This window comes from Anolis carolinensis, chromosome 4 (assembly GCF_035594765.1).
Source record: "Anolis carolinensis isolate JA03-04 chromosome 4, rAnoCar3.1.pri, whole genome shotgun sequence".
NCBI lineage: Eukaryota > Metazoa > Chordata > Lepidosauria > Squamata > Dactyloidae > Anolis > Anolis carolinensis.
This window is the reverse complement of record NC_085844.1, coordinates 96,409,625-96,436,172: the sequence shown is the minus strand read 5'-3', so window position 1 is coordinate 96,436,172 and position 26,548 is coordinate 96,409,625. Positions and strand designations below refer to the sequence as shown.

The window sequence follows — 26,548 nt, the reverse complement described above, 5'->3', positions numbered from 1 at the left end:
AGATTATGAGTTTACACTGCCCTATAATCCCATTCAAAACAGATTATCTGGATTTAGAAACTAGATTATATGGCAGTGTAGAAGAGTCCTCAAAGAAGCTAAAGCAATCAGGATGTCTTTTTATTGTAATGCAAAATAAAAGGTACTGTCAATGGCATGTGCCAAGGAGAATAGTTATTAGTGCCATCAGATGTTTGTATGCATGTAAATTGAGGATTTAAATCTGGGAACATGAATATGTCATCAGACACAGATACCACAACTTTTACTCCATATGAACTCTTCTACTCTTGGGAGTAGTTTGATTTGGTATTGAGATATGGCCTAAGAGCCAATCAATAAAATTTACTGACTGATCTACTCTTAGAAGTCAGTGTGTCTGTGTTGTGTTTTCAAATAAGACTGAAGAACAGTCTGTAAGTGGTTTTTTTCTTCTTCAACCACATCTCCAAAAAGGCAGATTCTGTGATTTAAATACTTTCAATTCCCCACTTTTTAATCATGAAGAAGAATGTGAACTTCGAAAGCCAGTGTGATCTACTTTGCACTTTTTGGGTTGGCAACAAAAGTATCATCACCATATAAATTTTGAAAAAATAACGACTTGGAGTACATGGCATATAGCTGTCCTTTGAAGAATTCAATGGCCTTGCTAAAGATAGCACCACTGCAGTGCTCAAGAATGGCAAGTGGACCTTGTCAGGAAGCAAATACCTCACCTCAGATGGATCGCACCGGATTACCCTGCATTGTGTGCATTTGAATTTATCCACAGGACTATCACTGTAATTTTGTAAAGAGGATTTGATTGGTTTTCAATAGTCTATAGAACTGGTTGTGCTACTTTCATCAGTCTCTGCCCTTCTTATGACTTAAATTTTGGTGGCTAAACTTACAGATCTATTCAACTTTTAAAAAAGGGGCAAAAATACGTGGAATCTCCCATTTGTGTTGATTTCTTCCCCACCATTCTTGAGCATCTGTTATTAAAAAGAATACAATGGAGACCATAATATCTTGTTTCATATCTCCTATACAATTCTAAGACATGAACTATTCAATGCTTACTCGACAACATCTGTATAACTAGTGCTATTGAACAAGAATGCCCAAAGTTACAGATACACAAGGATAATTTTAAAAATGCAGTTCTGTCAGGCAACATTTTTATTGGTATCAATCAAAACATACAATATATTACAAATCTCTTTAGGTCTGGCGCTTAGAATTTTCTCTAAAAACATTAGAGCATCAACTGCTTGAAAAGTAATTCTGACAATAGAAAAGAGAAGAGTGAATTATAATTAAGTTGAGGTGGGATTTGTTGCAGGAAGAAAACTGAATGGAAAACAGAAAGAATACAAAGAGAAGGGAAACAAAAAAAATATGACCAGGAAGAAAAAAGAAACAACACAGAGGTAGCACTCATCTAATCAAATACTGAATGAGAACACAGGGCAAGCAAAACAACTGACTTATTGTTGCAAAAAAGATCAGATTCTATCCACAATCTCTGCAATTTTCTATTACCATGGTGTCAATTTGCTGTAAACTCAGAACCAAACTACATGCAAAATGACCCCTTTTTGTTTAAATAGTATTAAGTATTAAATCAAACAAATGTAGGTTACATCTGTTAAGTTCTCCCTCTGCTTCTGACTTCCTTCCCGGAGAATCTCCGGTGACTTTTTTCTCACTTAAGATACCAGAAATACATTTGACTGGAAGAGTGCTGGGGTAAGAAGCTAGATGAGGAACGTATGCTTATGCTTTTTCACACATCACCGTTCTTCTAAAAGGGGTCAGAGAAACCACTTTTTACATAAATATAAGCATTTAAATAAAAATTAAATACAAAAATGTTAATTATAAGAAGGGTGGAAGGTGGTGAAATAAATATTAAAAGCCTCTTTTTATATCCAGGGCAGGTCTATATTCAAATAGAAAGTGCAACGATCACACCCAAGTTGGTTGTAAAAAATTACTGGTATACAATAGCTTCTATAAACAAAATCTGGAAACATTTTAGCTTATCTAGTTTTTATTTATTTATTTATTTAATACATTTATATCCCGCCCTTTTCACCCTGAAAGGGACTCGGGGTGGCTTAAAAATTAAATTTACATACAATATTATATTATTAGCATAGCATGATACTGGCAATAAATATTGTACTCTATATATATATATTGTAATATTATTAGTAATATTACATGTAATATATAATATATAATTAATATTAATATATTAGTATTATATTGTATTGTATTTTTGTTTAGGTATCTCATTTGTTTTGCTGTTAGCTGAGCTATACAACTAATGTAACATATAGGCTTTATTGTTATATTGTTTAAGGTGTTGTTATGTAATTATAGTCTTTTTTGATACTTCCAACTATTTATTTGAAAAATCAGCACAAAGAACTAATACTGTAAGAAACAACCTTACTTCTGTTTCCCTATCCATGTAAGCCTCTGACTCTCCTCCTCCTTTTGATGTTATCTACACCATGCTCAGGTGAATTTGCACCTATGAAAGAGAATTGCTATGGAAATCTCATTCCAGATTGCAATCTGAGTCTATCACAATGCCAAAAATAATATTGTTGCTGTTGTTAAAAACAACAACCACTACAAATACTAATAAAGCATGCATATACACTTACAACAAGCAACATCAACACAAAAGATAAATTGCTCATCAACTATCAGGAAGTTGGGCCTGGGATAGTGTTTGGCTGAAAGCCAATGAAAATAAATAAATCACTGTATGGAACTCTAGTATTTCAGCTGAGGAAAAGGAACCACATAATTCTGTTTTTCCTCATATTAAGAAACACACCCATTACTCCAAGTTTTTTTGGACTTTAGGAGCCCAGAACATTTACCACATTGATTGGAGGTTTTAGCAACTGATCTCAAAAATATTTGAAATAATAACCACTGAGAGCCATAAGTATACACAGAAAATTAGCACACTGAGAAGACAGCTATATCAGAACTCTTCTACTTGGAAGTTAGTTTTGGAAATCTAACAAAGGAAAACATTCTGTAGATTAGTCTCATCTGTATTAACCACTTAAACCTATTGTATGCTTCTAAGCAAGTTGTGTTTCTATAACTCTTCTTTAGCATAGTTTCCTGCCTACAAAAAAGCAACACAGTGCTCTTGTGAGAGGAAGATTGCACAATACTTCCGAAAATAAAATCCATACATGTTTTGAATGCTTTTTCCTGTCTGTCATTTTTCACTTTCCTTTCTTCAAATGGTTGTCAAAAGTTTAAACTGAATTACATATGGCTAATTCATAAAGGCTGGCTGGTGGAATTGCTTATAAAATTTTTCAAATCAAGGAACAGATTGTCAGTGAAAATGAAATTAACCATGAATGCTATTATTTCTTGAATCTTTGAAAACTTGCCTACCTCATAAAAGTAAGGAATTTGTTTAATTCAATTTAGTTTATTTATTCATTTACTAGCTGTATCCGGCCACGCGTTGCTGTGGCTTATGGGAATCCTTTTGTTGGCCAAGTAGAATAGCAGCGAATAGCCTTGCAGCCTCAAGCCTCAAAAGACTGGCCATTGTCTTCTTAAGGGAATCCTTATTTGGTGAGCTGGAATACAGTGGAATAGGCTTGCTGCTTGGAAGGTTGGGTACTTGTGTTCTAGGGGAATGGTTTTTTGGGTTGCTAGAATTGTAATGAATAACCTTGCTGCTTCAAAGCCTGGCTGCTTGCTACCTAGCGGAATCTTTGGTTTGTCAGCTTCAATAGTACAGAGTAGTATCGCTGCTTCAAAGCCTGGCTGCCTTCTACCAAGGTTGATCCTCTGTTGGACTGGCTGAATTGGACTGAATGGCCTTGCAGCTTCAATGCCTGGCTGTGTTATACCTAGCGAAATCCTTGCTTGGTGAGCTGGAGTAGCACCCTCAATCAAAGAGTTGCTTTGAAGCCTGGCTACTTCTTTTGTAGGGAAATCATTGTTTGGCCAGCTTGAATTGCACTGAATAGTCTTGCAGCTTAAAAGCCTGGCCACTTTCTACATAGAGGCATCCTTCTTTGACCAGGTTGAATGGGATGGAGTAGTCTCGTGACTTCAAAGCCTAGGGAAAATCTTGGTTGGCCAGGTTCAACAGCATTGAATAGCCTTTCTGCTTGCAAGCCTGGCCACTTTCTACCTTGTGGAATCCTTGGTTGACCAGGTTGAATGGCAATGAATAGTCTTGGTGCGACAAGTATGAATGTTGCAATTAGTCACTTTGATTAGCATTTAAGGGCCTTGCAGCTTCAAAGCCTGGCTGCTGCCTGCCTGGGGGAATCCTTTGTTAGGAGGTGTTAGCTGGCCCTGATTGTTTCCTGTCTGGAATTCCCGTTTTCAGAATGTTGCTCTTTATTTGCTATTCTGATTATAGAGATTAAATTGTTCTGTTTTATTATACCACAGTAATTATTTCATATACAGTAGAGTCTCACTTATCCAACATAAACGGGCCAGCAGAATGTTGGATAAGCAAATATGTTGGATAATAAGGAGGCATTAAGGAAAAGCTTATTAAACATCAAATTAGGTTATGATTTTACAAATTAAGCACCAAAACATCATGTTATACAACAAATTTGACAGAAAAAGTAGTTCAATACGCAGTAATGCTACCGTGTTTCCCCGAAAATAAGACAGTGTCTTATATTAATTTTTGCTCCCAAAGATGTGCTAGGTCTTATTTTCAGGGGATGTCTTATTTTTCCATGAAGAAGAATTCACATTTATTGTTGAACAAAACAATGAACATTTATTATATACTATACAGTAGTTGTCATCACAAACCAGCATAACCAGACAAACTGTGAGTCCTATCAAGAATTTCTTGCTACTACCATTATTTCCACGTACATACATTTACCGATCCTGCATGTTCTGGTGTTCTGTTCAGCGGGCATGCTTCCAAACAAAAACTTTGCTAGGTCTTACTTTCGGGGGAGGCCTTATATTTGAAATTCAGCAAAACATCTACTAGGTCTTATTTTCTGGGGATGTCTTATTTTAGGGGAAATAGGGTACTTAGTAATTACTGTATTTACGAACTTAGCACCAAAATATCACGATGTATTGTAAACACTGACTACAAAAATGTGTTGGATAATCCAGAACGTTGGATAAGCGAGTGTTGGATAAGTGAGACTCTACTGTATTTATAATCTTATATTATTTGCTTTGAACTAGATTATATGAGGCCCCTTCTACATATAAAATCCACACTGAACTGGATTATATGTCAGTGTGGACTCAAGATAACCCAGTTCAAAACAGATACTATGGATTATATCTGCCTTGGCATTCGGGGTTATATAGCTGTGTGGAAGGGCCTTGAGTCTACATTGTCATATCATCAAGTTCAAATTAGATAATTTGTATTTTATCAGCAGTGTTGAAGAGGCCTAAGCGAGGCCTAACTCTGCCTGTTGCCATTGTGGCTGAGTGGGTTGCTACCCTGTTTCCCCTAAAATAAGACATCCCCAAAAAATAAGAGCTGGTAGAGGTTTTGCTGAATTGCTAAATATAAGGCCTCCCCCGAAAGTAAGACCCAGCAAAGTTTTTGTTTGGAAGCATGCACGGCGCCCACCAAACAAAACACTATAGCATGCAGGATTGGTAAATGTACATACCAGTTGTATATGGAAATAATGGTAGTAACAAGAAATTCTTGACATAAGTCACAGTTTGTCTGTTTTGGTTATGTTGGTTTGTGATGACAACTACTATACAGTATAGAATAAATGTTCATTGTTTTGTTCAACAATAAATGTGAATTCTTCTTCATGGAAAAATAAGACCTGAAAATAAGACCTAGCGCATCTTTGGGAGTAAAAAACAATATAAGACACTGTCTTATTTTTGGGGAAACGCGGTAGGAGTTGATGGGGCGGGGCATAAAGGGGGCGGGGCCTACCTTTCTGACTGGAAGCCAGGGAAAAAACAGCTTTTCCACATCTTCTAATTTGGACTTTATTTTTCTAGGGTTTTTTTTTTTTTGTTTGTTTGTTTGTTTGTTTGAAAGACATAGATTGGATGACTATGTCTTTTGTGGCCAAATTTGGTGTGATTGGGTTCAGTGGTTTTGTTGTTTACTCCATAGTAAAACTGCACATTACATTTTTATATATATAGATTAGAAGCATTTTTAACCTGAGCCACTGCCATAAGGTCCAGATTATCAAAGCAGATAATCCACATTATCTGCTTTGAACTGGATTATATAACTCTGCCATTTAATCAAATTTAGATAATCTGGATTGTATATGGCAGTGTAGAAGGGCCTTCAAGATAATGCACACCAGCACCACAAAATCCTCCTTAAACATGCCCTAATCTCTCTGCCACCAAGAGAGATATGGTCAGAAGAATAGTTGGATAGTGCCCTGTCAGCCATGTAGTTCAATGACTCAATTCCACACAGTACATGAAAAAACAAGGCACCTTAAAAGACAGCTGGCAATGTCACCTGAAATAGCTGCTAGAATGGGGATCTCACCTTTTCTCTAAGTAATTGACTCCATTGTTTAACTATGGCTACTACCGACAGAGTTGTCTTAAATTCAACCAAAATCCATTTCATGATAATCACGTTTAATTTTGCTGTCAGCAGTCAGAAATCAAGCATTTTTTCTCACCCAGATGAGTTTTTAAACAGTGTTATTAGATATCTATTTCTTACAAGTAATGTCCAAACTTAACAATTCTACTTTCTTCAACCCTTTTATACAATACTCATTTTCTTCGCTGTAACCATTTTGTCAATTTCCTCTGAAATGCAATCTGTAAGCATTTAGAAAGAAAGCCTTTTTTTTCACCCCATGTCAGGAGCAACTGGAGTGAGAGAATTAGCCGTCTGCAAGGATGTTGCCCAGGGGACACCCAGATGTTTTGATGTTTTACCATCCTTGTGGGAGGCTTCTCTCATGTCTCCACATGGAAATCGGCATGGGTTTCTCAGAAGTAAACTTATGTCATACTAATCCTGTTTTTTTTCTATATAATTACAATAATAGAATAATTGAGTTGGAAGAGACCTCGTGGGCCATCCAGTCCAACGTTCTGCCAAGAAGCAGGAAAACTGTATTCAAAGCACCCCCAACAGATGGCCATCCTGTCTCTGCTTAAAAGCCTCCAAAGAAGGAGCCTCCACCACAGTCTGGTAGATGAAGAGAATGCTATGAATATAGTATATCTTGATTTCAGCAAGGCTTTTGAAATTATGACCTGGACAATACTCTTGTTAGGCAGATTTGTAATTGGTTGACTAAAGCCCCTTCCACACAGCTGTATAAAATCCAGTTTATCTGCTTTGAACAGAAGGGCCCTTCCACACTGCCATATAACCCATGATACCAAGTCAGATAATCCATAATATTTGCTTTGTACTGGGTTATCTGAGGGCCCTTCCAGACAGGCCCTATATTCCTGTATCTGATCCCAGGTTTTCTGCTTTAAATGAGAGTATATGAGTCTGCACTGCCAGATAATCTGGGATAAACAGAAAACCTGGGATCAGATCCTGGAATATAGCCCTTGTCTGGAAGGACCCTGAGTCCACACTGCCATATAATCCAGTTCAATGTGGATTTTATACAGCTGTGTGGAAGGGGCCTCAGATAATCCAGTTCAAAGCAGATTATGATATATTTTGGATTATATGGCAGTGTAGAAGGGCCCTGACTGAACCAAATGGGTATTTTTACCAATGTTTCCTCTTCTTGCAGAGAGATGACTAGTGGAGTACAACAAGATTCTGTCCTAGACTTAGTAATGTTCAACATTTTTATAGATGACTTGGAAAATGGAATAGAGGGCGCGCTTATCAAATTTGCAGATGATCTGAAAATTGGCTGCTCATATAGTTAAATTACATCTCATCCCATTATTAGATCACATTTTAGGCTCCTCTTTCATTAGCTTGTCAGACATAAGCAGTCTGCCTAATCACTCTTACTTACCATGAGGCATAGTTAAACACATCACAGAGATTTTCTCTATGGCATGCTTAGTGTTCTATTCAAATGGGCCTGTAGCTTTTTCTCCAATTTGAGTCTTTTCTAATCAATCACAAAATAAAACTTCTCTGTGTGTAGCATACACATACTCTCCCTCCTGGTTTGTTAGGACAAAGTAAATCAGAGAAGAAATAAACCAGAGAAGAAGCTTACTTATGATGTTGTAACAGGCTTCGTAAAATACAATAAACAAGCTACAGAGAGAAATTATTTGTGATTGTTTAGCTGTCAGTACTACATACATCCTATGAATGTTGTAGTTTATTGTAGTAGGTAAAGGTTTCCCCTGACATTAAGTCCAGTCGTGACCGACTCTGGGGATTGGTGCTCATCTCCATTTCTAAGCCGAAGAGATCCTGGATCTGGGGATCCTGGATCTCGTGTTTCTCTCCCATTGTGAATCCCACGTGCCTCCTATCAATTTTATTTTATTTTTTATAATATCTTGCCCCTTATAAAAAGAAGCGCTGTGATCCTGATGTGAACTTTTGACCAGCACACCATCCTGATCTGTGCACCATCAAGTGTGCCATCAAGTATGGATTGCCATGATCACCCTCTGTAAAATAAAACAATGGACTTATTCTCAAACCTCAGAGGGCAAGGTCAGACCATTTGAGAAAGAGGAAACCTTTGGACATTCTAATCATTCACCAAAATGGGCTTACTCCTTCCATGGGGAGGTAAGGGTAAGCCACAGTTGTCCAAACAAAGCCATCTCCTCCTTGGACTCTAAATCGTTTTTAATCCCATCAAGATTTCCGATGCTGCTGCTCTTTTGACAATAGGACTGGCATTCATGTGTCAGACTCTCATTCAAGAGACTTGTTATTTCAATCAATGAATCAATAGCTATGTCCGGCTTGCAGAGCCCTGAGGCTCTCGCCAGACCGCTTGACAAAGGACCCGATATAGGGTCACTCATTAATCCTGTCATCAACATATGTTTGCCTTTGTTTCTCCTGTTTCCACACCTCCGTTTCCCCCACTGGCCAGCAAGGGAGAGACATCACGGGCGGGGCGCACGCTCCCATTGGATGAGGCGCGCGAGCCCCCAGGCCACTCCTCCTGACATCAGGGACTCGCCTGACCAATCAGCGAGGAGCCGGCCAGGAGCGGGAAATTCAAACTATAAAAGTATAAAATGTGTACTTTTCTATGTAATGGCATTGCCGGTTCTTCTTGCAACTTATTGCTTCCATCATCCTGTTCCAGCTGGACCAGAATAAATTCGGTGACCTCTGCGTCAAACTTGGTGAGCCTTTTATTGGGAATAGAGAAATCTTTATTTTGCTTCTCGCAAGCTCGCCAGGTGCTACGCAACCCTCTTTTTGGGTCTGGCATGGGTCTCCTTTCCAGGGAGACCCCCAAATCTTTGATCTCCTCATCACATGCAGTATGTGTAAAGTGTTACATTAAGTACACTTAAGTTTCTAACTCTTAGTTTTATTTCTGATCTGTCATTATGAGTTTCTATTGAGGTTGTCATTATTTACTGATTTTGATTTGATTTGTTGTTTGTTTTTTAGCATTGAATACTTGCCACCTTTGTTGAAACCGCCCTGAGTTCCCCTGGGGAAATAGGATGGGTTACAAATAAAGCTGCTGCTGCTGCTGCTGCTGCTACTATTATTATTATTATTATTATTATTATTATTATTATTATTATTATGCCTGAAAAACTGACAGCAATCCAGCAATTTGGCCATGAAAGCCTTCGACAGCACAATGTGCCCTTCCAGACTGGCCCTATATCCCAGGTTCTCATCCTAGGTTTCCTGGGATATAGGGTCTGTTTCAAAGGGCCCTCAGGTGTTTATTCAGAGGTCTGTGAGAGTGAGGCAAGTGGGGTATATATACGTATATCTGTGGAATGTCCAAGGTGAAAGAACTTTTGTCTATTTGAAGCAAGTGTAAATGTTGCAATAAGTCAGCTTGATTAGCAATGAGTAGCCACGAGGCTGCAAAACCTGGCCCTTGATTACTTGTTGTCTGGAGTTCTCCTGTTTCTGAGTGGTGTTCTTTATTTACTGTCTTGAATATGGTGTTTTTTAATACTGCTTGCCAAATTTTGCTCCTTTTCATGGTTTCCTCCTTTCTGTTGAAATTGCCCACATTCTTGTGGATCACTCTGACAAACACCATGTCAGATTACAAAGAGAAGCCACTGAAATCCACAAGCATGTGGACAATTTCAACAGAAAGGAGGAAACCATGAAAAGGAACAAAATCTGGTTACTAATATTAAAAACACCATATTTAAGATAGTAAACAGAAACAGAAGAACTCCACAAAACAAGATTTCTAGGCCTCTTTTCTTCAGGTGGACTCAAAGCAGCTCACATCTTAAAATTTACATCGTAACATTCAAACCAAAGCTAAAAACGATAAAAGTTCCAAGGATGCTCCATAGCATCATCCATATTATATATGGTAAAGTTAAAATCAGTTTAAAATTCCGCATAGGACCATAAAGTGCTTAGTTAAAAGCTATTTCAAACAGGAAAGTCTTCATTGGCTGCCGATAAGTTTCTGATTCCAATTCAAGATACAGGTTATGACCTACAAAGCCCTAAACAGTTCAGGCCCTGCCTATTTTTGGGATCGCATCTCCCCCTGTGGCATGGGCTCTAGGATCTGCCAAGTGAGGCTCTCCTCTCACTTCCATCACTGTCACGAGCACAGTTGGTGGCAATGAAGGAGGGAGCCTTTTCAGTGTCAAATTTGTTGTAAAACATGGTATTTTGGTGCTTAATTTGTAAAATCATAATGTAATTTTGTGTTTAATAGGCATTTTCTTAATCCCTCCTTATTATCCAACGTATTCGCTTATCCAACATTCTGTGGGCCCGTTTATGTTGGATAAGTGAGACTCTACAGTATATTGGAAACTAAGCAAGGGAGGTTTATATATCTGTGGAAGGTCCAGGGTGGGAGAAGAACTCTTGCCCTTTGGAGGCAAGTGTGAATGTTGTAATTAATCATCTTGAATTGAATGGCCTTGCCAGCTTCAAGGGCCTGGAGAATATGTCCTATGAGGAGTGGCTTAAAGAACTGGTCATGTTTAGCCTGCAAAAGAGAAGGCTGAGAGGAGACATGATAGCCATGTATAAATATGTGAGGGGATGTCATAGGTAGGAGAGAGCAAGCTTGTGGGAGAAACGTCAGGAGATAATACTTCCGGAACATGGGCATACAGCCTGGAAATCCCACATTGGCAACCCAATGACATCAGAGGAGAAGTCATAGAGAGGAGGGAGCAAGCTTGTTTTCTGCTGCCCTGGAGACTAGGATGCAGAACAATATCTTCAAACTACAGGAAAGGAGATTCCATCTGAACATTAGAAAGAACTTCCTGAGAGAGCTGTTCAGCAGTGGAACTCTCTGCCCCAGAATGTGGTGGAGGCTCCTTCTTTGGAGGCTTTTAAGCAGAGGCTGGATGGTCATCTGTTGAGGGTGCTTTGGACGCAATTTTTCTACTTCTTAGCAGGAGGATGGCCCATGAGGTCTCTTCCAACCCTACAATTCTATGATTACCTGGCAGTGCAGACTCATGTACTCCATTTTAAAGCCGAAAACCTGGGATCAGATCCTGGGATATAGGGCCTGTCTGGAAGGGCTCTCAGATAACCCACTTCGAAGCAGATATTGTGGATTTTCTGCCTTCATATTCTGGGTTATATGGCTGTGTGGAAGGGCGCCATGAAAGCCTTGAGCAACACAATATTGATCTGTTGTGTGTTTTCCGGGCTGTATGGCCATGTTCCAGAAATACTCTCTCCTGACGTTTCGTCCACATCTATGGCAGGCATCCTCAGAGGTTGTGAGGTAGCTCACAACCTCTGAGGATGCTCGCCATAGATATGGGCGAAACGTCAGGAGAGAATACTTCTGGAACATGGCCATACAGCCCGGAAAATACACAACAACTGTGTGATTCCGGCCATGAAAGCCTTCGACAACACACAATATCGGTCTGCTTTATTCCTTTTCCAGCCTTTGAGCCTCGCTTGCTAGCCACGCCCCTCGGCTTTGGCCACGCCCCCTTTCTTCTCGGCGGAGGAAAGGCCACCTGCGGGACCGGGAACAAAACAAAGTTCGGACCTACATGCCTCCGGAGGGGAGGGGGGCTGGCTGTGCTCCTTCCCAGCAGGCAGCGCGCGGCAGGTAACGGGGCGCCAGGCACCTGAGGCATACACTTAAGTCCCAGAAGCGGCCTCACACAACCACACGCCCGCAAACTCACCTCCGCTCTCCCTTCGAGGCTGCCACCGGTTGCAGCGCTCGCAGCCGGGCCCCTCCTCTTCCCCGCGCTCTGCTTCTGCTTCTCCTTCTCCTCCGTCGGTGTTTCCCTCAGGCGCTTCCACCGGCACCACGGTGAAGTTGGTGGGCATGGTGGCCCAGTCAGTCAGTCCTTCCTCCCCTCTCTCCTTCCTTCCCTTTTCCTCCCTCCCGCCCCGCAACCACGGCGGGAAGGGAACAGGGGCGGCCTTTTCTTCCCCGCCCTCTTTGTCTAGGAGTCTCTCCCTCTGGGCGGGAAGAAAAGGAGGAAGGCCCCGCCGCTGCCGCCGCGCCTTCTTCCCTCACGCCTCTGACTCACGGACTCTCTTTCGCAAAGAAGGAGAAGTTCTCGCGCGCGGCCCCCCTCAGCGCCATTGGCCAATGGGCTCCTCCAATGGGGAGACAGGGCTCCATAAGAATGGCCCCAAGACTGGAGCATGGAGACGAGTTCAGAGAAGTCACACACCTGGAAGGGACGAGCTCTCTTTTAGGCATGGGCCGACTCCGGCCCTCCAGGTGTTTTGGACTGCAACTCCCACAATTCTTAACAGCCAGTAGGCTGTTAGGAATTGTGGGAGTTGAAGTCCAAAACGCCTGGAGGGCCCAAGTTTGCCCATGCCTGGGTTAAACCCTTGTGCCAATTAGACTGCTGATCTGAAGGTTGCCGGTTCAAATCCACGAGACAGGGTAAGCTCCTGTCTGTCAGCTCTAGCTTGCGGTGACATGAGAGAAGCCTCCCAACTGAATGGTAACACATCCAGGCATTCCCTGGCAAATGTCTCTGTAAAAAGGTAAAGGTTTTCCCCTGACGTTAAGTCCAGTCGTGACCGACTCTGGGGGTTGGTGCTCATCTCCATTTCTAAGCCGATAGAGCCGGCGTTGTCCATAGAAACCTCCAAGGTCATGTGGCCGGCATGACTGCATGGAGCGCCGTTACCTTCCCGCCAGAGCGGTTCCTATTGATCTCACATTTGCATGTTTTCGAACTGCTAAGTTGGCAGGAGCTGGGGCTAACAGCGGGCACTAATTCCGCTCCCGGGATTTGAACCTGGGACCTTTCGGTCTGCAAGTTCAGCAGCTCAGCGCTTTAACACACTGCGCCACCACCAGGGGGGCCTGTCTCTGTAGACAGCCAATTCTCTCACATCAGAAGCAACTTGCAGTATGTTCTCAAGGACATGGAACAATGGCTTCAAACTACAGGAAAGGACATTCCAACTGAACATTAGGAAGAACTTCCTAACTGTGAGAACTGTTCAGCAGTAAAACTCTCTGCCCCAGAGTGTGGTGCAGGCTCCTTTGGAGGCTTTTAAACAGAGGCTGGATGGCCATCTGTCAGGGGTGCTTTGAATGCAGTTTTCCTGATTCCTGGCAGAGGATTGTACTGGATGGCCCACAAGGTCTCTTCCAACTCTATGATTCTATGATCTGATGGGCTTAGTTCCAGAACTCTCTTTTTGTGGGCCTTCAAGTTGTTGCTAATTTACGGTTGGAACATAAAGAAGAGGAAGAGAAAAAGCCTAAGATGCACCTTAAAGCATATCCAGCCACACCTGGAAGAGTCTGCTGTTATCTATCTCTTGTCTACCCAAAAATCAAAGTATGTGTGTATGTTGGTTGGTCGGTTGGTTTGTACCATGAAAGCTCCTACATAGCTTCATGGATCGGGACCAAACGTGGTACACAAACCCTTCATTATCCAACCTGAAATAATTGAGGGGTTTGAACTAGAAAACCCACCCCTTTCAGGCCCAAAGCAGAGGGAAAGAAAAGGAGCAAAATGGATTGACTGTGGGTGACATGTCTTTCTATCATGTGGCTAGAAAAGACGGGGAATGAAACAGATTGGCTCTTGCTGGCTGATATGTGTATGAGTCAAAGGGGGTAAGGAAAGAAAGAGAAATAGAAGGGAAAGGAAGGGAGGAGAGATGAAGAAAGAGAGAGGAGGGAAGGGAAAAAGAAAGAAGAAAAGGTAGGGTGGGGGAAAGAAGGGAGAGAAAGGAATAAAAGAATGAGGGGAGTGTATGAGGGGAAGCAAGGGAATGAAAGGAAGAAAAGAGTGGGAGAAAATGTATGAGGGAAATCGGGGAAGGAAGGAAGGAAGGAAGGAAGGAAGGAAGGATAGAGCTACAAATACAGGATCTGATACCGCATTATCTGCTTTGAATTGGATTATATGATCCTACACTGCTAGATAATCTGGGATCAGATCCTAGGATATAGGACAGTGTAGATCCAGCCAAACCGAGCCTGCCTACAGTAGAGAGAGCATTGCCATGGATACATTGTGCGGTGAACCTATCACAATTTTTTTCTGGAGCTGAGGTTGTGTGACCTGTCCAAGATCATCCAGCTACCTGGGAACTGAACACTGGTTTCCAGAGTTGCAGCCCAACACTCAAATCACTATACTTTGCCGCTAGCTCATACATGTATCTGTGGATACCACCATTCACAGATGCTCAACTCACATTATCCAGAATAGCAACCCTTACATAAAATGTTAAACAACTCAAATGATTTCCAGAAAGGTCCTGAGAAGCTGGAATGATTGGAGACTGCAGTAGGGTATGCCTGAACATCAACATAGTACTTGACACATGGCAAAATCGGGATTTGCTTTTTAAAAAAATTCCAAATATTTTAAAGCCATGATTTGTTGAATCTGTGAATGCAGAACCTCTAGGTATAAAGAACTGACCATATCTTATACAAAGGAAGAGGATATAAATTGCTACTTTGTGGTGGCTTTTCTGTGGCATTACTATATCCTATATTGCCAGTGATTCCTCCACTGTGTGTTTGAAGACTGTACAGTACAGGAAATTGCGGCTGATTCTCAAAGTAACAATAGGGACAGTCAAAACTCATGCTATGCAGGGTTGGCAACCAACAGCAATAAAAGTTTATGTTCTATCTAAGTACCAAATGAAAGTATTGATTTTATTTAGCCTAGCCATATATTTCTCTGTAAAATTAATATATGATCCACATTCGTAAATTACATTTTCTGTCTTTGTGAAGGGATCATGCCTTAAAATTCAGGATTTGTTCCACTTGTTTAGAGAGAAAAAGAGAAAGCTGTGTACACAGCACATAGGTTAAAAGTACTACTGATAAGCAGCAATGTGAGCAATGCTAAAAAGTGATAATGAAGTTAAAGGGAGTTGAAGGGTTAAAACAGAACAAGCAAAAGGACTCTGATAAACAGTAACATCACTGCAATCAATTACTGAGCTGTTGCCTTTCCTTTGAAGTAACTATGAACATTATGTTGTTTTATTTTTGATAGATTCATTTTCTACAATCAAGTAGGACTCAGAGATGTTCTGTTAAATATAAAATTAGGCAGCAGCACATACAATGAAGGGCTCTGAGCTAACCTTTAAACATAAGATAGCAGCTATTCTAAAACTGGCTTGGCTGCTGAAAGATTTTCAAGTGTCCCAAGTTAAGATAATAATACCAGCAACAGTTTTGTCATTCCTGGTTTGCATTATGGAATTCACAAAGATTGCTCAAAGTCTAACAAATAGCAGTTGTGTCTTTGTCAATATTTTACTTGTAAAATTTCTACTTCGTATATTCTTTTTCTATTATATAATCCAGCATGTTAGGAGCCCAAGGTGGCACAGTGGATTAAACTCTTGTGCTGGCAGGACTGCTGACTTGAAAGTTGGGTTGCTGACCTAAAGGTTGCCGGTTCGAATCCAACCTGGGGATGAGCTCCATCTATCAGCTCCATGCAGGAATATGAAAGAAGCCTCCCACTAAGGTGGTAAATACATCAAAAAAAATCTTGGCGTCCCCTGGGCAATGTCCAATTCTCTCACACCAGAAGTGACTTGCAGTTTCTCAAGTCGCTCTTAACACAAAGAAACCCCAGCATATTAAAAGTGTTAGAACAATTTAAATATAAAAAGACAAGTCATCAACTACACATGCAAAACCAAATGAAACAGGACTTACTCCAAAAAGTAAAAAATTTGGAAGAGCAAAGGCATGGCATTATAGGCACATGGATTTTGCTATGAACATTAATATAACTATATTGAGCTCATACATTTGGAGAAAACTAGGAAATGGAAAATATTCTTGGGAGTATGTCCATACCCATCATCAACCTAGCTATGATAAAAACAAAGAAATTAAAAATTAAACTGATTTTTCAAAACAAAAGAATGACTATTTAAGTGGTTAAAGATCTTACCAAGCAAAGAGCCAGGCAAAACATAAACAAACTGCAAATCCTACTGCAAATCAATCCTGAAATCTCCCTAGAAACCACAATAACTAAACTGAGACTATCATTGTTGGACAAATCGCAAGAAGACATGACCCACCAGAAAGGACAGTATTGCTTGATAAGGTAGAAGGCAACAGTTCTCATGAATTGGCTTTTATTTATTACTATTTATTTGAAACATTTCTATTCCACCCTTCTCACCCCCGAAGGGGACTCAGGGCGGAGCACAACATATATACAGCAAGCATCCCATTGCCGGGACATAAAATAATTATAAATATACATAAACATTAAAACATTTAAAACATTAAAATCAGTTATATCTACTTTAAAATCAGCTGTTTAAACAAACTCAGGACACCATGCTGGTTCCGGTCAGTGGAGTAGGTTTCCTATTATTGCCTCACTGGACCGGCTTGGTCCCACAGCCAGGTCTTTACCATCTTTCTAAAGGACAAATGGTGGGGCTTGGGGTCCCATTTTGATCGGTCAAGATTTTTCAGAAAGTGTAGGAGTCTATGTTGCCTAAAACCTTTATGATTTGAAAGTAAATAGGTATAATGTGTCCCCTTGGGGAGTGAGGGCGAGTTAAAAATAAAGTTTTATATTATTATTATTATTATTATTATTATTATTATTATTTAGCTTCCTATCCTAAGTGCCCACAGAAATTAATGTGCTCAGTTACTCTTCCTTATTTTTTCCTTTATTTTAACTATGATAATAACCAGCAAACTGCGTATTCAGTATTTTTGTTTTTAAATACATTTATTTTTAGCTTGCAGTATGATTTTAAAATCTATGCTTTTCTAGAAATGTGCTATTTGCAAACTGCCCATATCATTTTCTTCTAACTAGTGTTTTAGTTTTATGGCGATTCTCTTTTACTGCAGTTACTATGGTGGTTATGTTGTGTTGGCTTTGTTGCTCTTTCATTATAGTCTCTGTTGCCATGTAATTCACTATGTTTTAGATCAAATGCTCTGTTCCTCTTAAGATGTGCAGCCCAACCTATAATCACTGTTATGAAAGTGCAACGAATTGTAATTACAGCATTATAGCCACATAGACCTATACATGTCTACTCAGGAGTAAAGTTGATTGCGTTAAATGGAATTTATGCCAAGTTATTGGGTAAGGGATCACAGCTAGTCAGTCACATCACTTCTAAGTAGAAAATTGGGGTATTTTTAAGAGTTCACTGTCAATAGAGCTTCCTTATAATCTGTTCCCAGCATTTGGTATATTCAACAGTTCAACATTGCCTCTGGATACACAGATTCTTCTTTAATTATATTAACTCACAGCCGCTGATATGCATCCTACATTAATATATACTTTCTTACTCAAGCATAGAATTTCTTCCCCAGATAATCCATGGAGCCTTGTGTTTTGTCAAATGCATATACTTAATAAAATCAGATTACAGTGTCATGCAATGTAAGTTTTAATATATTAGATATGATACTAATTCTTTTATAATGCTGGGACACCAAATTGCACATGTTGCACAATTAGCCAAGAATAAATTTGGCAGCTCTGTGACAAACAATAAGCAGTACACTAAGAAGAAATTGTATTTTATTATAGTCTTTAATTGGCTAAGCCTTTAATCTTCTCTTGCAAAAGCTTGCTAATCTGTTACTACGTCTGTAGCAGAAACCTATTAAATGTGCTTATTAAAAGTCAGTTCATACATTTAAGGAAGGAGTTCAAGTGACTTTTGGCTTTTGATGCAACAGGTGAAAATGAGACTCACAAATATTCCCGTTGGTGTGGCCCATGAACTACACTTATTTTCTACACCCTTTAATAGTGGGTGTGGGTTGTAAACATCAACAGGATTGGAGCCAAAAGTCAACATTTCACTGGAGATGAAAAATAAGAGGGAAGGTATCAGTAGACCCAAGGAAACAGAAGGAAGTGCACAAGAAGTCATCTCCCTTCTCCCAAGACTACGAGAACAAAAATGGATATACAGTGGGCCCTTGGTATCAACTGGGGATTGGTTCTTGGTGTGGGTACAGACGTTAGTGAATATATACACACACACACACACACACAGTGGCATAGTAAAACCAAGGTTTGCTTTTTGGATTATTTTTTTTTTACTTTTAAGCTGCGGAAACTTAAATCTCAGGATGTAGAATGTATGGCTACAGAGGGCTAAACTCACTAAACCTGGGGCTGGTGGTGTGTTGTGTTTGAAGAAAATGGCTCGCAGAAATGGAAGCCCCAGGAAATCCCTATGAGGAGAGATGGATGCACAATAACGTGTGTCACAAGTCTCACTTGTTCACTAATTATATTCACATCCATATTCTATTAGGCTAGACTGCTTACTCATAAGCAGTATGCCAGTATTCTTCAAAAATGCAACTTTCACAACAGAAAAGCATAAAAGTAGAACATTTTAGTAGTAGAGGAATGAACACCAACTATTCCTGCTCCCAGAAAGAATTAATGGGGTATACACATTCACATAGAAACAGCTGCCCTATAAGCATACACAAAATGATAAGATGTGAACATGTTATGATCCATACACAAAAGAACGGTATCAGCATGCTTGGGAGATCCACAAGCTTCACAGAAGTTCAAAATTGGGGCCGGGAGGAGGAGTTGTTTGCTAAAAACCAGACTATTCTCAATAGGGAGAAACTGCTGGAGCAGACGGATAGACAAGGGGGTGAAAGAAGGGATGGAAGTTGGTGTTCTGACGTCCACACTAACATTTTTGTTGCAGGTCCCATCTCTCAAATATAAAACTACAACCTAATTTATGGCAAACATATCTCATCCTGTTACATCAGGTAGCAGAAGCTTTTAAACAATGGAGCAACTATAATAACTTGGAAGTGGACGAGATTACACAATTTTTCCTCTGCTTGGCTTCCACTCCCATGCCCAACCTATCCTGGAGGCAGTTTTCCCAGTTTAAACAGTGTCGAACTCCAAAACACTTTAGATCTTACTCAAACTTTCTGCTCTTACTTGTTGTTATTAACATGGAGGAGAAGCAAACAAAAAAGGAAGAGCGGGTCAAGGAAGAAAGAGGCAAAAAGCAGGACACACAGTAACAAATTCAGTCAAAGTGATCAAGGACGAGTCTGTTTCAGAAATCCTTTGCAGCTTCCCTGTATTCCAGAGGTTCTCAACCTGGGACTCCCAGATATTTTTGGCCTTTAACTCCCCGAAATTCTAACAGCTGGTAAACTGGCTGGGATTTCTGGGAGTTGTAGGCAAAAACACCCGGAGACCCACAGGTTGAGAACTACTGCTTTAGGCTAAATGTGGGCCAGGGTGTCTGAGAACCGCTGCTCTGTTTTTTTCTTTTTCTTTTAAAGAGATATGGCAACGTTACAAATTTCCACTTCTTTATGTATTTATAGCAACAAGTAGATGGGATCCTCATGTACTTGTATGGAATGAGCTCCCACTAATTATGTCAGTTTGGGTTTGGTTATGCGGAGCTTCAGTTTAAAGAAATAAGTCAAATCAGCAGAGTTCAGAAAAGCCTGAAACTGGAGATGTATTTGAAATTCCACATGCACACAATACCACCCTTTACAGCAGGGAACATAGCCTTGAAGAGCAACCCCACTCCTAGGTTATTTTAGCAAGAAACTGTCCTTGCAACTGCCTTTCACTGTTTCTGTGTCCCTGCCCTGAAGAAAGAAGAAGCACTGCCTCCCAGAAGCAGTGAGAATTTCCTTCCAAAAAGCCGGACAGCATTTCTTTAGCTAACAGGGGATGGTAACTTGTCATTAGTTCCCATTTAAGAAACATCATATCAGCAGGCAATGAGCCAAGCACACATCAGGCAGAGAGGCAGAACATAAGGATTCACCTTAGATACTTTGCAAACGATAGTGCCCACCCACTAAAGTGAGAAACAGATGGGCGAGATTAGACTGGTACTGAGGAATAATGTACTACAGTCCAGTTATAGAAGAAGACCCTAAATACCCTAAAGCAATGGCTCCTAACCTTAGGGTTGCCAGGTGTTTTGGACTTCAACTCCCACAGTTCCTAACAGCTGGTAAGCTGGCTGCGATTTCTGGGAGTTGAAGTCCAAAACACCTGGAGGGCCCAAAGGTTGGGAACCACTGCCCTAAAGGGACTAGATCCTTTCTGATCATGGTAGCTAAACATGAACAAATCCTAATTAGTATTTGGATGGGAGATTGCTGACGAATAATGGGTGCTGTAGGCTATATTTCAGAGGAAGGAACTGGCACAACTACCCCAGAATATTCTGCTAAGAATGCTTGACCAATATGACTTACTTACTTTAGTTACTTGCTTACTTAGGCGATCCCTCATAGCTCGAGGAGGATTGTGCTCCATCTCTTGTATCTTGGGGGTGGGTTCTTAGGTGGCTGAAGAGACCTATTCTTGATCTGCATGTTCTCCCGCAGTGAGGACATCGGTTTCTAGGTGGAAGACTGTCCCGGTCAGGGTTGGCTTGACGGGCCTTCCTCTTGGCACGTTTCTCCCTTAAGCCCTCCATTCGTGCCTCTTCGAACTCTGCAGCACTGCTGGTAACAGCTGACCTCCAATTAGAGCACTCAAGGGCCAGGGCTTCCCAGTTCTCAGTGTCTATGCCACAGTTTTTAAGGTTGGCTTTAAGCCCATCTTTAAATCTCTTTTCCTGCCCACCAACATTACGCTTCCCGTTCTTGAGTTCGGAGTAGAGTAGCTGCCATGCTAATGTTACTTCTTGTTAAGAGATATGTAGTATCCTGAATTCTTTTGGAACTAAGATGTTTTTGTCTGTATGGCCATCATCATACAAGATTGTGAGTAAACATATTTTTACTATTTTACTTTTGATGTCTCTGATGCTTATTTTATGCGCATGACTCTTTAAAGGGAAAGGGAGGCTGGCTATTTTGCTTTTTTCTCACCTCTGCTCACATAAACCCCTAGACTTCCGTATTTTTGTTACTCTGCACTGATATCTAACCATATTGGTATCATAATCCTAACAGGTTATGAATATATTCCTAATAGGAAGAGAGTGATGTCCTGGATAACTGACCAAATTGGAAGATGCCAGGCCTCATTGTAAAGTACAAAGTAGATTTTTCCTTTGAAACCCCTCCCTCCTGCTGACATGAAAATTATCTTATTGTTGCATTCAAGAGACAAATCCAGTTTTAACTGTCCCGTTTACTTATACTCAATGGAGATCCTGCCAAATTGGCTCAGGCAAATACACCATGTCGTTCAATTTCCAGAAATAGGGCAATCCCATTTAAATTTGAAAAAGAGCAAATGTCTGTGCTTGATTGACTTTATCCTATGTGTGCAATTCTGTTATTTTCATCTGCCCATAACCATCTAAGAGCAATAAACAATGCCTTCCAAGTCCACGCTAGCCCAATGACCATCATTTGACTATACAACCACACAGTTTTGTGAACCCTAGTTGGCTGTTGTAAATTAATGTGGATGTTTGTTTAGATTTTATGTTATTATATAATTTTGCTTGACTACATGTAGTTTAATTTATTGATGTTAGGTTTAATTTACCGATGTTAGGCTTTAATTTGATGTTAGGTTTTAATGTTATTTTCATATAAGGGGTTTCTCTGGGATTTTATGTCAGTATTTTCTTGTTTTACAGAGGCATTGAATGTTTGCAGTTGAATGTTGGAATCCGCCCTGAGTTGTTTTTTATTATTATTATTATTATTATTATTATTATTATTATTATTATTATTATGACACAGCAAACAAGATAGATATGCTGGATTTCATATCACAAAATCACAAGTCGAACACTTCCCAAGTGTCTAGGACTGTGTGATTTATTTTCGGATGATGCGTGCAGATCCCAGCAGGGTAGCCTTTTGCAGTTGGCAGATCGTAATTTTGTCAATGTCTATTGTTTCCAAACGCCGGCTGAGATCTTTTGGCACGGCACGACCTGCACTGGTTTCTGCCAGAGTCTTTGAAGTTCAATCTTGAGGTCCTGATAGCGGCTGAGTTTTTCCTGTTGTTTTTCGTCAATGTGACTGTCACCTGGGATGGCAACATCAATGATCCAAACCTTTTTCTTTTCCACAACTGTGATGTCTGGTGTGTTGTGTTCCAGAACTTTGTCAGTCTGGATTTGGAAGTCCCACAGTATCTTTGCATGTTCATTTTCCAATACTTTTGCAGGTTTGTGATCCCACCAGTTCTTTGCTGCTGGAGGGTGGTACTTGAGGCATAAGTTCCAATGAATCATTTGGGCCACATTGTTGTGCCTTATTATTATTATTATTATTATTATTATTATTATTATTATTATTATTATTATAGGGCCTTTAAAAATCACTGCACAGAATAACATTAGGTTCACTCAGAGTTGTCTGTATCACTCCAGGTGAAAGCATCTAATTCAGGAACAGGTTAAATACAAGTAAAGGGGCAAAATAAAAGCAGATTCCTCAGCAAGAACAGCAGAATTTCCAGAGGAAGGTAAGCGGATTCTCCAGCAGCAGAATATTCAGAGATATAGTGTGTCTGTCTGTCCGTCTGTACACATCCACAGAGAAAACGAGGCCCCTTCCACACAGCTGTATAAAATCCCACATTATCTGCTTTGAACTGGAATATATGGCAGTGGAATATATGAAGTGGAATATATGGAGTATATGGCAGATTGCAGCCAGGAAACCAGAAGACGTTTACTTCTTGGGAAGAGAGCAATGGCCAACTTTGATAAAATAGTGAAGAGCAGAGACATCATACTGGCAACAAAGGTCCGCATAGTTAAAGCAATGGTATTCCCCATAGTAACCTATGGATGCGAGAGCTGGACCATAAGGAAGGCTGAGTGAAGGAAGATAGATGCTTTTGAATTTTGGTGCTGAAGGAAAATCTTGAGAGTGTCTTGAACCACAAGAAGATCCAGCCAGCCCATACTCCAGGAAATAATGCTCACTGGAGGGAAGGATATTAGAGGCAAAGATGAAGTATTTTGGCCACATCATGAGAAGACAGGAAAGCTTGGAAAAGATCATGATGCTGGGGAAAATGGAAGAAAAAGGAAGAGAGGCCAGATCAGAGCCGGTCCAACAATGAGGCGAATTAAGCGGTCGCTTTGGGCGCAAAACATACGGGGGCGCAGTTGAGACTGCTTTTTCTGTTGATTTCTTGTAAAACATGATGTTTTGGTGCTTAATTTGTAAAATCTTAATGTAATTTGATGTTTAATAGGCTTTTCCTTAATCCCTCCTTATTATCCAACGTTTTTGCTTATCCAACACTTTTATTTTTCAGTGATTGGTTGGGGGGGGGGTGCCAAAATTCTGTTCGCCTACACTTGAAAAATACCTAGGGTCGGTTCTGGGCAAGATGGACGGGTAGTATCCTTGAAGTGACTGGCTTGACCTTAAAGGAACTGGGGGTGGCGACGGCCAACAGGAGGTCTGGCGTGGACTGGTCCATGAGGTCATGAAGTCGGAAACGACTGAATGAATAAACAACAAGAAGAAAGATATGTCTTAGGCCACATAGTTTTTTGTCACGCTCACTTCAAACGACCAGCATGAACGCAGATCAAAGACAGCTGCTATCAAACCAATCTTTATTGAAGAACACACGACTTGGAAAAAGTCGAGAATGACATAATGTTTACATACAAGCAATTTTATCACCTTGGTTGCAACGTAACACCACACTTAAATATCATCACCAAACCCCACCCCCTGTCTCACATTTCTACTATTCCCACACAAACTACTCATTATAATTGTTTAGATTTTCGACCCCGAGTTCCCATGCTCTGCTGCCAGGTGTTTTCATGAGGCATTCAGGATTGTTTATGTTATGGCTCCAAATCCAGGGCTTGCAAATTCAGCCCTGGGAATTGGTCCCATGACATGGCGCCCCCCTTTTCTCCGTCCTCCTCTTCTGTGCTTCTTCCATCACGACTCTGAAATAAATCAAACAAGAACACTAGGTATCCATTTTGTCCAAAGTACCCATATACTTTTTCAATAAACTGCGATGGAATACTGGATGTATTTTCCCCAAACTTTTTGGCAAGGACAATTGGAAAGTCACTTCGTTTATCACATCCTGTATCCTGAAAGGTCCAATAAATTTGGGGCCTAGTTTTCTTGAAGGTAGCCCCAATTTGATGTTTTGTGTGCTTAACCACACTAAGTCCCCTTTCTCCAATTTATCGCCTTCCACCCTTTTCCTGTCTGCGAATGTTTTATACTTTTTGTGTGCTTCTTTTAAGGATGCAGTCACCTGACTCCAACATTCTAGCATTTGGGTTTTCCATTTCCCTGCCCCTGTTTCTTCATCCTCTGCCCACCTTGGCAATTGGGGCAGAGGCTGAATCTCATACCCGTAAACTACTTCAAAGGGGGTTTTATTTGTTGCGGAATGTATGGTGGAATTAAAAGCTAGTTCAGCGAAGGCTAGCCACTTAGACCAATCATTTTGTCTCATATTAGAGTACATGCGAAGGAACTGCCCAAGCGTCTGTTGAGTACGTTCTACCGCCCCGTTTGTCATGGGGTGAAAAGCAGAACTTAGGCTCCTTTCTGCTCCTAGCATTTCCAAGAATTTTTCCCAGAATTTTGCTGTGAATTGAACACCCCTATCACTGACCACTCTACTGGGACATCCATGAAGTTTGTAAATGTGGTTTATGTATAATTCAGCCAGTTTCTCTGCCGATGGTAATTTAGTCAGTGCTATAAAGTGGGCCTGTTTAGAAAACAGGTCTAATACTGTCCATATGTAGCGATGTCCCCTGCTAATAGGCAGTTCTCCCACAAAGTCCATGGCTACACACTCCCAAGGCCTGGTAGGTTCTGCTACCGGTTGTAATAGTCCCATTGGCTTCCCTCCTCTCGATTTATTTCTGGCACAATCATCACATTGTATAACATAATTTTTTATGTCCTTTCTCATCCCTGGCCACCAACAGTGTTTTGCTATCGCCTTCGTCGTTTTTGTAATCCCCATATGACCAGCGCTCTGGTTATTATGAAAACGATGCAAAATCTTAATCCTCAATATTGCTGGGATGTATATTTTCTTTTTCACAAACCAAAATCCCCCCTTCTGCTCCCCTTTTTCCGCGTTGGATAAGATCCACTGATCTCCTTCACATGACTGTCTCAGTTCTTTTTCCCAACTATCTTCTTCGTCAAATTTGACAGTGGCAGTGCTCTCCCTTTGAGCCTGCGCTCTTGTACTGACAGCTAAACCCCATTGTTTTTTGGAAAATAACGTTCCCTCTTTTGCTGTGGTTATGTCCTCGTGCTGAGGCATGCGTGAAAGAGCATCTGCCAAAACATTCTGTTTCCCTTGGAAAAACTTTAATTGGAAATCGAACCTGCTGAAGTATTGTGCCCATCTAATTTGTTTGGGGGATAATTTTTGAGGGGATTTTAAGTACTGGAGGTTCTTATGATCAGACCAAATTTCAAATGGGATTCCACTCCCTTCGAGGAAGTGTCGCCAGCATTCCAAGGCCTTTAATATAGCTAATGCTTCCTTTTCCCATATGGGCCAACATTTCTCAGTTTCACTGAACTTCCGAGACAAATATCCACAAGGTTTTAGGTTCCCATTTTGATCTTTTTGCAATAGTACTGCTCCGTATGCACAATCCGAAGCATCACAATGTATTATGAAAGGGCTTTGAATGTCGGGGTGCTTTAGGACAGGTTCTTCTGTAAAGCGTTCTTTTAGGGTTTCAAAAGCCTTTTGGCATTCTGGCGTCCAGCTCAACTTGGCGCCAGGGGCTTTCACTTTCGCCTTCTCCCCTTTCCCCTTTGTTTTCAAAAGTTCTGTGAGGGGTGCAGTTATTTGTGCAAAGCCTTTTATGAATGATCTATAAAAATTTGCAAATCCTAGGAACGATTGCAATTGTCTCCTGGTTTGAGGCACTCCCCATTCTCTTACGTCCGATACTTTGGATGGGTCCATAGCTAACCCCTCCGGAGATATT

At 40.6% G+C, this 26,548-nt stretch overlaps 1 protein-coding gene across 4 annotated transcripts in view; it reads right to left on the bottom strand.

Annotated features, from left to right (window-relative positions):
• slc12a7 (solute carrier family 12 member 7) overlaps window positions 1-12,656 on the bottom strand; it is a 154,785-nt gene extending 142,129 nt beyond the window's left edge. For all 4 annotated transcript variants that reach the window (XM_008108883.3, XM_062980827.1, XM_062980829.1 and 1 more), the window contains exon 1: window positions 12,298-12,656. In XM_008108883.3, coding sequence (XP_008107090.2) covers window positions 12,298-12,445 — 148 coding nt within the window. In that variant the 5' untranslated portion in view covers window positions 12,446-12,656. The remainder of the gene's footprint in view (window positions 1-12,297) is intronic.
• Window positions 12,657-26,548: the final 13,892 nt, after the last annotated feature.